This window comes from Rhinatrema bivittatum, chromosome 16 (genome assembly GCF_901001135.1).
Source record: "Rhinatrema bivittatum chromosome 16, aRhiBiv1.1, whole genome shotgun sequence".
NCBI lineage: Eukaryota > Metazoa > Chordata > Amphibia > Gymnophiona > Rhinatrematidae > Rhinatrema > Rhinatrema bivittatum.
The window spans coordinates 68,493,383-68,508,331 of NC_042630.1; the positions used below are offsets into that span (position 1 = coordinate 68,493,383).

Here is a 14,949-nt window from a genome sequence, read left to right on the forward strand (position 1 = left end):
TCTTTCTTCTTTGGTTTGGATTTCCTAACGCTGAGCAAGCATGTGTAGAGTCCCAAACTGCTAAGGAGACGGAGAAATACTGAAGAGCAGAGCTTCCTGCAGGGGTATATGTAGGCTGACGTCAGATTGAAATCTGACTCAGTCTCCAACTGCTATCAGGAGCACACTATACCCATTGGTTCTGAGTCCATCTGCTACACGCTAGGAAATTGTAATAGGATGAATTGTTAAGTTAAAATATTAAGTTTTATGTCTATTTTATTTTTGGTATTTACTGTGTTTCTATGTTTTCTATGAATATTGTAAACTGATGTGACGATCTTTTCCAAACACTGGTATAGAAAAATTCAATAAAATTAAAAAAAATAAAAATAAAAAATGAACTGAGTGCCCTGACAGAGAAACCAATGAAAAAGAAACAACCACTTTTATTTATTTATTACACTCAAAACTAAGAAAAAACTCAACAGATCACTTTCCTGAAGTGTAATAGTAGGCTCTGGGTGTCCTCCTGGGGGGGGGAGGGAACTGGCACCACCTGTTATCCACTCCCAACGGTGAAAAGGACCGAGCCAAACTCATACAACTCAAGACCAGAAGGGATGGCCCCACCAAGACCTGCCAACCTTCTGGGAGGTACTCTTCACTCCTAACCGTTTCCTAAATTTCTTTTTTTTTTAACTAATCCTCAGACTGCAGGTTTTGCACCGCCACCATCTGCTGGAGATAGAAACTTTCTCTGTCTTCATCTGCTGGAAGGGAGGCAAAACCCAGGACCCTGGACTGATCTGGGTACATTCAGGGAATATAGAGATCTATAAAATCATGAGAGTAGTAGAATAGCAAATGTGAATTGGTTATTTACTCTTTCAGATAACAGAAGGACTAGAGGGCATGTCATGAAGTTAGCAAGTAGCACAATTAGAATAAATTGGAGAAAATTGTTTTTCACTCAACACCAATTAAGCACTGGAATTTGTTGCCAGAGGATGTGGTTAGGGCAGTTAGTGAATGTGGGTTTAAAAAAGGTTTGGATATGCTCCTGGAGAAGTCCATAAATTGCTATTAATCAAGTAGATTAAGAGAATATACACTGCTATTACTGTCATTAATAGCACAGGATCTTTTTAATGTTTGGTTACTTGCCAGGTACTTGTAACCTGGATTCACCACTGTTGGAAACAGGAGGCTGGGCTTGATGGACCCTCAATTTGACTCAGTATGGCAACTTCTTACATTCTTATGTTCTTAAAGTTTCAGGTACGAAAGAGAGAAAATGATTGAGCATATGAGTATGAGAGAGGAAGTGTAAATGGGCATGTATGCCTGCCTATATGAGGGAGTGTGGCCATGTGTGTGAAAGAATGCGAGTGGTCATGTGTCTGTGAAGGAGTGTATTTGAGTGGGGTGTGTGTGACAGAATGAAAGGAGTGTGTGTTTGTAAATGTGCTTGAGTGTGAAAAAATAGAATGTATGTAGCATGTATGTGCGTGAACGAACATGTGAGTGTATTACAATGTATATGTATGAGAGGAGAAAGTCTGCACACGTAGTATCCTCCCTCCCACCCACCCCTTAACCAGCATGATTTTACATCAAAAGCTCCTAGGTATGAACATTAACATAAGAACATGCCATACTGGGCCAGACCAAGGGTCCATCAAGCCCAGCATCCTGTTTCTAACAGTGGCCAAACCAGGCCATAAGAACCTGGCAAGTACCCAAACACTAAGTCTATTTCATGTTACTGTTGCTAGTAATAGCAGTGGATATTTTCTAAGTCAACTTAATTAATAGCAGGTAATGAAGAACTTGTCCAATCCTTTTTTAAACACAGCTACACTAACTGCACTAACCACATCCTCTGGCAACAAATTCCAGAGTTTAATTGTGTGTTGAATGAAAAAGAATTTTCTCCAATTAGTTTTAAATGTGCCCCATGCTAACTTCATGGAGTGCCCCCTAGTCTTTCTACTATCCAAAAGAGTAAATAACCGATTCACATCTACCCGTTCTAGACCTCTCATGATTTTAAACACCTCTATCATATCCCCCCTCAGCCGTCTCTTCTCCAAGCTGAAAAGTCCTAACCTCTTTAGTCTTTCCTCATAGGGGAGCTACTTTCTATCCACTCCAACTTCACCCCCATCTTTTGTTTATTTCAGGATAGGAGGAAGTGGGGTTGGGGAAAGAAAAGAAGGTTCCCTGTAGGATGTTTGCCAGAGGAAAAGCTGGAGAGGGACTAAAGGCGAGTAGGCACTCTGCAGCTTTCTTCAAAAGATTGAATTAAGAGGTATGAAAGTCTTCAGTAATGTTGATTCTGTGGCAGGTTGTCAAATATGTGGTAACAAACTAATTATACAGTTTCTCCCATGGACACACAATCAAGGAAGGCTAGGGGCCCGGGTCTGTGTAGTAAAACTGCCACATGACCTTTCCAGTTATGAGGTATGGTATGGTCTCAGCTTTTGCATTTACTGAAAGACAGTTCCATACTAACTTTTCTTGTCCTATTTCTCAATGTGCCTGTAAATCTAACTTTACCATGTCTCTCTCTCTTTTTGTGCATGTAATTCTGATTGTGCTATCTGATGCTCTCCTTTCCCAGCAAATCTGACCATACTCTACCAGTCTACTGCCTGAAAGCTTGACTATTCCCTAGTGTACCCAAGTCTCATGTGCTTGTGACTTTGACTTATGAGCCTCAGAGTATGACCTTGCCTGTGAGATCAATACATATCAGATACCTGAAAGCCTGGCAACAGCATCAGCTGCAAAGACAGCTGTAGCCTCATGGCGTGTGTCCACAATGCGGATTCCCAATTTTTCACAAGCCACCAGAATAGGTGAGATGTGACCTCCCACGAGGGTGAAGATGAACTGCACTCCATGGGCCTGCAGCACTTCTGCCACAAGTTCACCACCATAGCGTGGGCTCTGTGCTTCCACCTGGAAAAAGAAAAGAAAAGAACTGAACCCTTGCTCAACCAAATGCAATCAAAGAAGGACCGAAACACTCTCCCCATCAGGCAGACAAGAGGAACCAGAACCAAAGAACTCTCTCCTTCAGAAATAATCAGAGGGGAGGAAACATGACCATAGGGTTTTCTCCACCAGACACAATCTGCAATTATGAAAAAGGAGCATAACTGAGAGGAAAAGACAATAGCTACTGCTGAATCAAAAAAGAAAATTAGGTCTTACCTTCGATAATTTTTGTTCCTGTAGTACCAAGGATCAGTCCAGACTCCTGGGTTATGCCTCCACACCAGCAGGTGGAAACAGAGCAAAACTTGACAAGCTCTGCCATATATACCAGGGTGCCACCCACAGCCTGTCAGTATTACGCAATGTCAAAGCAGTAGAGTTCCCTTACGTAAATTAACTACATGAAGATCAACCGGGAAACGCTCGGGTCATTTCCCCCAACAAGAACCTGACCCAGACAAACGAAAGGAAACAGATTTAAAAATGTTGCCAAAAGCAAAACCTTTGCCCAGAACAGCGGACTCTCCGAACGTACTGCAGTATAGGGCGGGACTCTGGACTGATCCTTGGTACTACAGGAATGAAAATTATCGAACGTAAGACCTAATTTTCTTTTCCCTGTACATACCGGATCAGTCCAGACTCCTGGGATGTACCAGAGCTGATTACTTAGGGTGGGAAACGGAGAGGCCCGTTCTCAACATGCCTGCTCCAAAATTTCCCTCTCTGGAATCCTGCACGTCCAGCTGATAATGACGCGCAAACGTGTACAACGATTTCCAAGTTGCTGCCCTGCAGATCTCTAGCGGAGACATCTGTTGACCCTCTGCCCAGGACGCTGCCTGTGAACGTGTGGAGTGCGCCTTCAGCCCCAAAGGTAGTGGTCGACCCCCCAGAAGATACGCAGAACTTATAGCTTCCTTCAACCAGCGCGATATGGTTGTCTTAGATGCCATATTACCCTTTTTGGGACCCTTCCAAAGAACAAAGAGATGATCCGACACACGGAAACCATTAGTAACTTCAAGATAGCGTAAGAGGACCCTACGCACATCCAACTTCTTCAATTCCTTGGAGGACTTATCCGAGCGTTCGAGATGGGGAGACGCTGGGAGTTCCACCGACTGATTCAGATGAAAAGCCGACACTACCTTGGGAAGGAAGGAAGGAACAGTCCGGAGACTAACTCCAGACTCAGAGATCCGCAAGAAGGGTTCCCTACAGGATAGGGCCTGAAGTTCAGAAACTCTCCTGGCGGAGGTGATCACCACCAAAAATACTACTTTCAATGTGAGATCCTTCAAGATGGCTCTCTTCAGCGGTTCGAATGGGGGCTCACACAGGGCCTTGAGTACCAGATTTAAGTTCCAGGAAGAACAAAGTGACACAATTGGTGGACGCAAATGTGTTGCCCCCTTCAGGAATCGAATCAAATCAGGATGAGATGCCAACGACCCCCCCGTCCACCGAACCATGCAAGCAACCAAGGGCAGCTACCTGTATTCGTAAAGAACTACAGGACAGCCCCTTAGCCAAGCCCTCCTGGAGGAAGGCCAAGATATCAGGAATGGTAGCTGGGTAGGCCGAATCACTCGAGAAACACACCAGGGCTCAAAAACCTTCCACACATGCATATAGGACAGAGAAGTCAACACCTTGTGAGACCGCAAGAGGGTGGCTACCACCGCATCCGAATAACCTTTGCCTTTTAAACGGCGCCTTTCAAAAGCCATACCGTTAGACAAAAGTGATCTACCTGATTGAAACAGACGGGACCCTGATGAAGAAGATCTGGTACTGCCGGGAGACGGAGAGGCGCTTCCAATGTCAGATTGACGAGATCCGTGAACCACGGCCTTCGAAGCCACTCTGGGGCCACCAGGATAACCTCCATGGGATGGCTCTCTATGCGAGGCAGAACCTTGCCTATGAGAGGCCACGGAGGAAAAACATACAGGAGGATTGATGTCGGCCATGGAAGCGCCAGGGCATCCACCCCCTCCACCCCTGGTTCTCTGCGGCGGGCAAAGAAGCTCGGCGCCTTGGCATTCTGAAAGATCGCCATCAGATCCATGGCTGGCTGTCCCCATCTGTCGCAGTTGAGCTGGAAGGCATCGTCCACCAGTTCCCACTCTCCTGGATCTAGTTGGTGATGACTCAGAAAGTCCGCATGGATGTTATCTACACCCGCGATGTGAGACGCAGCGATGCTGAGAAGGCGTCTCTCCGCCCACTGTATTAGTGGTCGGGCTTCTAAGGCCAATGGGCGATTCCGAGCCCCCCCCCCCCCCTGACGATTGATATAGGCCACGGTGGTCGCATTGTCGGACAGGACCCTGACCGATTTCCCCTGAACTAGGGGTAGGAATGCCCGTAACGCCAGGCGCACCACCCTGGTCTCCAAGCGGTTGATTGACCAGCGCGACTCAGTCGTGGACCAGCGCCCCTGCACTGACTGTCGTAAACATACCGCCCTCCAGCCGGAGAGGCTCGCGTCTGTGGTGACCACTGTCCAGTCCGGGGCCATAATCGAGACCCCCTGTAGCAGATTGTCCGGTTGCAACCACCAACTCAGACTGGAATGGGCCACGGTCATCAGAGGTAACGGGAGCTGGAACTGCTCGGATTCCGGGCTCCAGCGGGAAAGTAACGCCGACTGCAAGGGACGCATGTGCGCAAAAGCCCACGGAACCAATTCCAGCGTAGAGGCCATGGAACCAATCAACTGTAGATAGTCCCAGACTGTTGGTGGCTGCATCTGCAGAAGAGCCTTGACCTGCCCTCGTAACTTGCGACAGTGGTCTACTGAGAGAAAAGCCTTGCCGCGTGTCGAAGAACGCTCCCAAAAATTCCAATGACTGTGAGGGTTGGAGATGACTTTTGGTCATATTGACCACCCAGCCGAGCAAGTGCAACAGTTGTAGGACTCGCCGAATCGCAGACCAGCACAGCTCCTCTGACTTTGCACGGATCAGCCAATCGTCCAGGTACGGATGGACTAACAGTCCCTCCCGGTGCAATTGGGCCACCACCACCACCACCATTATCTTGGTGAAAGTTCTGGGAGCCATCGATAGCCCGAATGGTAACGCTTGGAACTGATAGTGTTTCCCCAGCACAAAGAATCGAAGGTACTTCTCATGCTCCTTCCGGATCTCAATGTGCAGATATGCCTCCGTGAGATCCAGCGAAGCCAGGAACTCTCCCGGTCATACTGACGCAATTACGGATCTCAGGGTTTCCATGCGGAAGTGTGGGATCCAGAGACAACGATTGACCTCCTTCAGATCGAGAATGGGACGGAAAGAGCCTTCTTTCTTTGGAACGACAAAGTATATGGAGTAGTGTCCTCTTTGTTGCTCCAAGGCGGGAAATGGGACGATGGCCCCCAGCTCTGCCAACCGGACCAACGTCTGATGAACCGCTTCCCGCTTGTCTGCGCGTCTGCACGGGGAGGGAAAAAATCTCGGGTGGGAAAGGCGAGCAAAATCTAAAGTGTAGCCATGTTTTATCACCTAGAGTACCCACTGGACTGTTGTGATTGTGGTCCAAGCCTCGTAATAGAGGGACAGCCTGCCCCCTACCTTCGGGACGAGGGATGGACTGGCAGGCCATCACTGAGTCGACTTACCACTTGGGGCTGAAGAGGTGGAAGCAGGTCTACCGAAGAGTCTTCCTCGAAAGGACCGAGACTGCTGCCTACCACCTCCCGAACGAAAGGAGGGAGAAGGAGTACTAGGACGAGAGGTCCGAGGCGTATGACTACTCCGAAACCTGGATCGAGATGAAAAGGATCCCTTAGACCTCAACCTGTCCTCCGGCAGACGGTACCCTTTATTCTCGCCCAGTAGCTGGATCATGTCATCCAGTTCCTTACCAAAAAGCAGTTTGCCCTTAAAGGGAAGGGAACCCAGACGAGACTTGGAAGCCCCGTCCGCCGAACAGTTCCTCAACCACAAGAGACGTCTGGCCGAGACAGCGGACACCATGGAACGAGCCGAAGTTTGGAGGAGGTCATGCAGGGCGTCCGCACTGTAGGCGACCACAGCCTCAAGCTGCCCGGCCTGTCTGGCTTCTTCCACAGAGAGGCCCTCATTGGCTAGAAGCTGCTGTACCCAACGCAGACCGGCCCGCAAAGCAAAGTTACTACAGATCGCAGCCCGGGACCACAGAGCAGAGACTTCAACTGGATTTCCAACTTCCGATCCTGAAGATCCTTCAGCGCCGTGGTACTCATGACTGGAATGGTCGCCTGCTTTGTCACCGCCGAATCCACCTTCGGTACCCTCAGAACCTCGAGCGCTTCCTCTGGCAAGGGATAAAGCTTATCCATGGCCTTCGTAACCTTCAGGCCCAGATCTAGAGTATCCATTCTCTAAAGAGCAGGTCCGTCGAGGAAAAATGAAAGGGAAAAGTTGTGGGGGGTCCACTTAGGCTCAACAACACTGGATCCATGGCACCGAGCCGAGATGGCGGGAATAAGGGAGCCCAACTCATCTCGACGGAAGAGGCGTATCACCCTCGGGTCGTCTCCCTCAGAGTTCTGGCCTTGTCGCTCCATCCCCTGAGCGGGAAGGCCATCTCCCTCTGCCCCCCTCGGGGGCAGGGAGGGATCCTCCTGATCCTCAAGGTCCTCTGAAGCGTCTGAAGGATCTGTAACCTCCCTGGGTGGAAAGGCCCGCAGTGGCCACTTAGCCTTGCCTCCAAGGCTCGCCATGTCCTCCAGTCGTGGGCGAGCCTTGGGCGCTGAGGGTGGTGTCCCCTGGGGCTCCGGCTGAGGCGGGCGCCTCTTAAGGGCCTTGCGGGCTTTAAAAGCCCTATGCATGGCGAGGATAAACCCTGATGAAAATGAGGCGCAGGAGCCCTCCGAATCCGTGTCTGTATCCTGCGCCGTCCCCCTCCCCGCGGCCGCTGTAGGAGAAGTCGGCCGTAAAGCTGGGCATTGCGGGCAGAGGGCGGGGGGGGGGGGGGGGGGGAGTCCCTGGGCCCCTCCACGGTCGGCCCAACACCAACGGGGTCTGGCGGCAAAATGGCGGGGTTTCCCGCGCTCCTTTTAGATGGCTTGGGGACCGGCTAGGATCGCGTTCCCACCGAGATCGCTAATGATGTCCGAACACCCCCCCGAATCACCCCCGATGGTCCCCTGCCTCCCAGGATGCAGACTGAACACAGCACATCCCGCGAGAGGCGTGCGCTCCCGGCTCCGCAGGCCGTGCAGGTCATGCCACATGGCATGCCTGCCCCTGCTAACTCTGACAAAAACTGCGAAAATCCGAGAAACGCTCGCTGGAGGGAGGGGGAGAGGATCGGGTATAAAAACGCCACCGCGCAGAGTTCGGAGGATCGCCACAAAAGAATTTATATATATATATATTTTTTTTTTTACCCTCGCCGGCGCTGTCCCCCTACGAGTGCTGGATTGGTCTGGCTGGGGTGAGTGAGCCGGGCTCCCCGGTATCACCCCAGCTGGGCTTGGATGAGTGGGGCCCTCAACCCATAGCCCCAGCGATCTGCTCGACCAGGGGGGTTGGCCCTCTCAGGACCTGGAAACTCCTTGGGAGCACAGACCGTTCCTCTACTAACCTGTGAGAAAAAAACAAAAGACTAGAGCTTTTTTTTTTTTTATATATAAACTTAATTGAAAAGAGCAAGTAAACAGTAAGAGAAAAATCACACTGACTATCTATTCTCAATCCCTAGTCCTCAAACCCTCTTTTTTTTTTTCTATCCAGGCTGTGAGCTATGCACCCATACCACCTGCTGGAAACAGAGAAATACTGACAGGCTGTGGGTGGCACCCTGGTATATATGGCAGAGCTTGTCAAGTTTTGCTCTGTTTCCACCTGCTGGTGCGGAAGCATAACCCAGGAGTCTGGACTGATTCGGTACATACAGGGAATGTGTTTTGGCTCTCAAAACCTAGTGACTTTGAGATCCCAATGAAATGGAGAAGAGGAAACCATGATCACTTCAGACCACAAAAAAGGCAAAGGAAAAAAAAAATGAGAAGGAACCTCAACTACCTACTGACATTAAGCACATAAGACTATTATGACTACCACACACCCACCCGCAAGAAGACTCCTCACATCTGGCATGTGGGCATATATTGGCCTAATAAATGGCAGGTCAGTCAACAGATTCCCAATGACCCATGACATTATGAGGTCGAGATTCAAAAGCCATTTAGACGGATAACTGAAAAGTTATCCGTCTAAATGGCTAAACTGACATATTTAAAGTCAGGGGCATTCTGGGAGCAGGTGGGAGGCGTTTCAGGGAGGAGCAGGGTTAGCTGCATGTTAATTGGCTAACTCTGATATTCACATAACATTTTTTTTGTAAACAGATTCAGTTCATAGCAACCGCACTTTTAACATTCAGTTCAGTCACTTACAGAAAGTGAACGTTGTCTTGCAGTCCCAACATATACGTTTTAGTCAAAGCCCCAGCGATGGGATAGTATTAGGTATATAAAAGTGCTCTTTGTAACTTTTTCAAATTTAGGACCTAGACCCCTAGTCTTTCTATTATCCGAAAGAGTAAATAACCGATTCACATCTACCCGCTCTAGACCTCTCATGATTTTAAACTCCTCTATCATATCCTCCCCTCAGCCGTCTCTTCTCCAAGCTGAAAAGTCCTAACCTCTTTAGTCTTTCCTCATAGGGGAGCTGTTCCATTCCCCTTATCATTTTGGTAGCCCTTCTCTGTACCTTCTCCATCGCAATTATATCTTTTGTGAGATGCGGCGACCAGAATTGTACACAGTATTCAAGGTGCGGGCTCACCATGGAGCGATACAGAGGCATTATGACATTTGCCGTTTTATTCACCATTCCCTTTCTAATAATTCCCAACATTGTTTGCTTTTTTGACTGCCGCAGCACACTGAGCCGACGATTTCAATGTGTTATCCACTATGATAACTTATAGAATAGTGTTATCCACTATGATAATGTAAAGCTGATAACTTATAGAATAGTGTTATAGAATGATAACTTATAGAATAATAACTTATAGAATATAGATAATGATAACTTATAGAATAGTGTTATAGAATAGTGTTATCCACTATGATAACGTATAGAAAAGCTTTAAATAAAAAAAATAAAATAAAAATATGATGCCTAGATCTCTTTCTTGGGTTGTAGCACCTCCACAGATTCTCGGACTGCACTCACCTAGGGCCTTCCCCTAACTATACTTCCCTTTTTTAATAAATCGATAGTTTCACCTTTCCCTCATCCCCTCCCTCAGCCATCCCTCCCCTTCCTGCAGGCTTGACACCCCTCAAGTCAAGCTACTACTTCTCGTTATTTTTCTGGTTCTTCCAAGTTATTCTTCCAAGTTGTCGATTCCCTGTTCAATGTAAGACAATTGTTGTCATTGTTCGCATGCTTGTTGAATGTAAACCGAACTGATAAGTAACCCTGTTACTTGAAGTTCGGTATATAAAAGCTATAAATAAATAAATAAATAAAATGGAACCCAACATTGTGTAATTATAGCATGGGCACCTTGCACTTATCCACATTAAGTTTCATCTGCCATTTTGATGCCCAATTTTCCAATCTCACAAGGTCTTCCTGCAATTTATCACAATCCGCTTGTGATTTAACTACTCTGAATAATTTTGTATCATCTGCAAAGGAAAATTAGTTTCTTACCTGATAATTTTCGTTCCTGTAGTACCAAGGATCAGTCCAGGACACCTGGGTTGTGACTCCGCACCAGTAGATGGAGACAGAGCAAAACTTGTCGGAGTGAGTCATATATGACCCTGTGCCAGCCACAGCCCCCTCAGTCTTACGTAATGTCAAAGTAGCAACTCAACCAAGAAACCAAAACTAGCTAGAAAATTCACCTCCTTCACAGAACCTACCACCAAAAACTCCTGGTGGAACCGGGCTCCCCAACCGGGAGAGCTAAACAAGCGATCAGAATAACTAATAAAGACGATGAGCGGACTCTCCGTTACTTCAGCGAAGCCCTGCGGGCGGGATCCTGGACTGATCCTTGGTACTACAGGAACGAAAATTATCAGGTAAGAAACAAATTTTCCTTTCCCTGTACATTCCAGGATCAGTCCAGGACACCTGGGATGTACCAGAGCTAAGTTACAGAGGGTGGGAAGCAGAGAGTCCCGCTCGGAGCACCCTCTCTCCAAAACCCCCGGCATCTGTAGCCCGGACATCTAGCCGGTAGTGCCTGATAAAGGTATGCAACTATTTCCAGGTAGCTGCCCTGCAAATCTCTTGAGGCGACACCTGAGAAGCTTTCGCCCAGGACGCAGCCTGAGAACGAGTCGAGTGAGCCCGAAGACCCACAGGAAGCGGTTTTCCCCGCACCAAATACGCCGAGCCAATGGCCTCCTTGAGCCAACAGGCGATCGTCGTGCGGGTCGCAGCGGCCCCTTTCTTTGGACCAGAGAACAAAACAAACAGATGATCTGTTACCCGGAACGGATTAGTAACCTCCAAATAACGAAGGAGGGACCTCCGCACGTCCAGCATCCTCAGTTCCCTTGAATGTGGATCCCCGACCGCAAACGCAGGCAACTCCACTGACTGATTTACGTGAAAAGACGACACCACTTTAGGCAGAAATACGCAAGAATGGTTCCCTACAGGACAAGGCCTGCAACTCCGAAACATGCTGTGCCGAGGCAATCGCCACCAAAAATACTGTCTTCAAGGTGAGGTCCTTAGTAGTTGCGAGCTTCAAGGGCTCAAACGGGGCCGAGCCTAAGGCGGAGAGAACCCAGTTAAGGTTCCACGACGGACAGGGGGGACGCAAAGGCGGGCGGAGATGTGTAGCCCCCCGAAGGAAACGGGAGATATCCGGATGAAGAGCCAGGGAGGCCCGCAAACAACCAAGCGCCGCCACCTGGACCCGTAGAGAACTGCACGCCAAGCCTTTGGCCAGACCGGCCTGAAGAAACGTTAGAATATCTGATACCGAAGCGGAAGTGGGATCCACACCCCGCTTCACGCACCAATCCTCAAAAACCGCCCAGACACTGACATAAGCCAGGGACGTAGACTGTTTCCTGGACCTCAGCAACGTGGCTATCACCGCATCTGAGTAACCTTTTCTCTTCAGGCGATTCCTCTCAAAAGCCATGCCACGAGACAGAAGTGATATGCATCCTCCAAACAGACGGGGCCTTGATGTAGGAGCCCCGCAAACCCCTGGAGACAAAGGGGAGTCGCCACCGACAACTGGATGAGATCTGCGAACCACGGACGACGCGGCCACTCCGGTGCCACCATGATCACATTGGACGGGTGCAACTCTATGCGCCGAAAAATCTTGCCGATCATTGGCCACGGGGGAAACACGTACAGCAGCACATCCGTCGGCCAAGGAAGCACCAGCGCGTCGACGCCTTCTGCTCCCCGTTCTCGGCGCCGACTGTAAAATCGCGGAGCCTTCACGTTGTGCCACGTGGCCATCAGATCCATGTGGGGCACTCCCCACTTCTTGCAGATGAGCAGAAACGCTTCGTCCGCCAGCTCCCACTCTCCGGGATCCAGGTGGTGACGGCTGAGAAAATCCGCCTGGATGTTGTCGACCCCGGCAATGTGAGAGGCTGCGATGTTGCTGAGATTTTGTTCTGACCAGGACATCAAGAGCTGCGCCTCCACAGCCACCTGTGGACTCCTCGTCCCTCCTTGACGATTGATGTAGGCCATGGTGGTTGCGTTGTCCGATAATACTCGGACCGCCTTTCCCCGTACTAACGGTAAGAAGGCTTGTAGAGCCAGACGGACCCGCTCTGGTCTCTAGTCGGTTGATAGACCACTGGGCTTGAGACACTGACCATAGCCCCTGGACCGACCGTCCTAGGCAAACTGCTCCCCAGCCGGAGAGACTGGCATCCGTGGTCACCACCGTCCAATTGGGTACCAGAAGGGACACTCCACAGGACAGATGCTTGGAATCTAGCCACCAGTGCAGGCTGGATCTCGCCAGGCCCTCGAGTGGAAGTGGTAGGTAAAACTCCTCCGAGACCGGCTTCCATCGGGATAGTAAGGACGACTGCAACGGCCGCAGATGAGCAAACGCCCAGGGAACCAGTGCGAGTGTTGAAGCCATCGAACCCAGGACCGTCAGAAAATCGCAGACCCGAGGACTGCGAAGAGACAGCAACTGCCTCACCCGAGACTGTAGCTTGCGCCTGCGTTCCTGAGATAGAAACACTTTGCCCTGTTTCGTGTCGAACACAGCTCCGAGGTATTCCAAGGTCTGGGTCGGTACCAACTGACTCTTGTTGAAGTTGATTACCCAGCCAAGAGACTGTAAGATCTGTAGGACCCTGGCTACCGCCAGCCGACACTGAGCCTCGGACTTTGCGCGAATCAACCAATCGTCCAGGTAAGGATGAACCAACAAGCCTTCCCGACGCAACTGGGCCGCCACCACCACCATCACTTTCGTGAAAGTACGGGGAGCTGTCACAAGACCAAACGGCAGCGCCCGGAATTGATAATGACGCCCCAGAATGCAGAACCTCAGGAATTTCTGAAACGACGGCCGAATTCCCACATGAAGGTACGCTTCCGTTAGATCTAGGGAAGCCAAGAATTCGCCCGGACGCACCGAAGCAATCACCGAACGAATTGTCTCCATCTTGAAGTGAGGAACGCGCAGGCATCTGTTCACGCCTTTGAGATCCAGGATCGGTCTTGACGTGCCGTCTTTCTTTAGAACGATGAAGTAAATGGAGTAACGGCCTTCGCCGTGCTGATTGATCGGGACCGGAACAATAGCTCCTAAGCTTTCTAAGCGCCGGATGGTGCCTAGCACTGCCGCCTTCTTCCCGAGAGCTTTGCAAGGAGAGACGAGGAACTTGTCCGCTGGGATTCGAGCAAAATCTAACGCGTAGCCGTGTCTTATCATGTCGAGGACCCACTGGTCCGACTTAACGCTGGCCCATTCCTCGAAAAACAACGACATTTGGAATCACGTGCAGAGGCTGTGGCGAGGAATGGGCCGACCGCATTTCATTGCGAAGCTTTGGAACCCGCGCCCGCCGGGGTTCCTCCTTGTCTACTGAACCGTTTCCCCCGAAAGGACTGCTGCCACTGAGGGGTCCGGGAGGAAGAAGACCTATACGAGGGTCCCGAAGAACGTGGTGGGCGCGACTTCCTGGAACCGCGGAAACGGGACCTGGCGGAAAACGAGGACCGCGCTCTGGACCTGTCCTCGGGCAGCTTAAAAGCCCTGTTCTCCCCCAGAGAAACCATCAAATCATCCAACTCCTTGCCAAACAACAGTTTCCCTTTGAACGGCAGCGCCCCGAGGCGAGCTTTGGACGAACCATCCGCTTCCCAGTTCCGCAGCCACAGGAAGAGACGCGCCGAAACAGCCGCCACCATGGATCTGGCTGAGGTCCGCAACAGATCATGGAGAGCATCCGCTCCATACGCTATCGCCGCCTCTAACCTGTCAGCCTGAGATGCCTCTTCCGGTGACAGACCAGCATTCGCCTGAAGGACCTGGGCCCAGCGCAGGCTAGCCCGCATTGCAAAGTTAGTGCAGATGGCGGCCCGCACTCCCAGGGCGGACACCTCAAAAATCTTCTTAAGCTGCACTTCCAGCTTCCTGTCCTGTATGTCCCTGAGAGCCGTCGCTCCCGTAACCGGGATGGTAGACCTCTTTGTCACCGCCGAGACCGCTGAATCCACTTTCGGAAGTCTGAGCAGCTCCAGCGCGTCCTCAGGGAGCGGGTAAAGCTTATCCATAGCCTTACTGACCCCTTCAGTCCCAGCTCCGGCGTATCCCATTCTCTAAACAAAATATCCGTCGACGAAAAGTGAAAGGGAAAAGCCACTGCTGGTCCCGTGAGACCTAGGAGAACCGGATCCATGTTGGCCTCCTGACGGACCACCACCGGCGGAGCCTCGATTCCTAGCTCCTGAAGAATGGCCGGAATTAAAGGGGACAGCTCTTCTC

The 14,949-nt window shown here is 50.2% G+C and overlaps 1 protein-coding gene across 2 annotated transcripts in view; it reads right to left on the reverse strand.

The window, feature by feature from the left end:
* ILVBL (ilvB acetolactate synthase like) overlaps positions 1-14,949 on the reverse strand; it is a 233,149-nt gene that overhangs the window by 197,086 nt on the left and 21,114 nt on the right. For both annotated transcript variants that reach the window (XM_029580271.1, XM_029580272.1), the window contains exon 3: positions 2,748-2,949. In XM_029580271.1, coding sequence (XP_029436131.1) covers positions 2,748-2,949 — 202 coding nt within the window. The remainder of the gene's footprint in view (positions 1-2,747; positions 2,950-14,949) is intronic.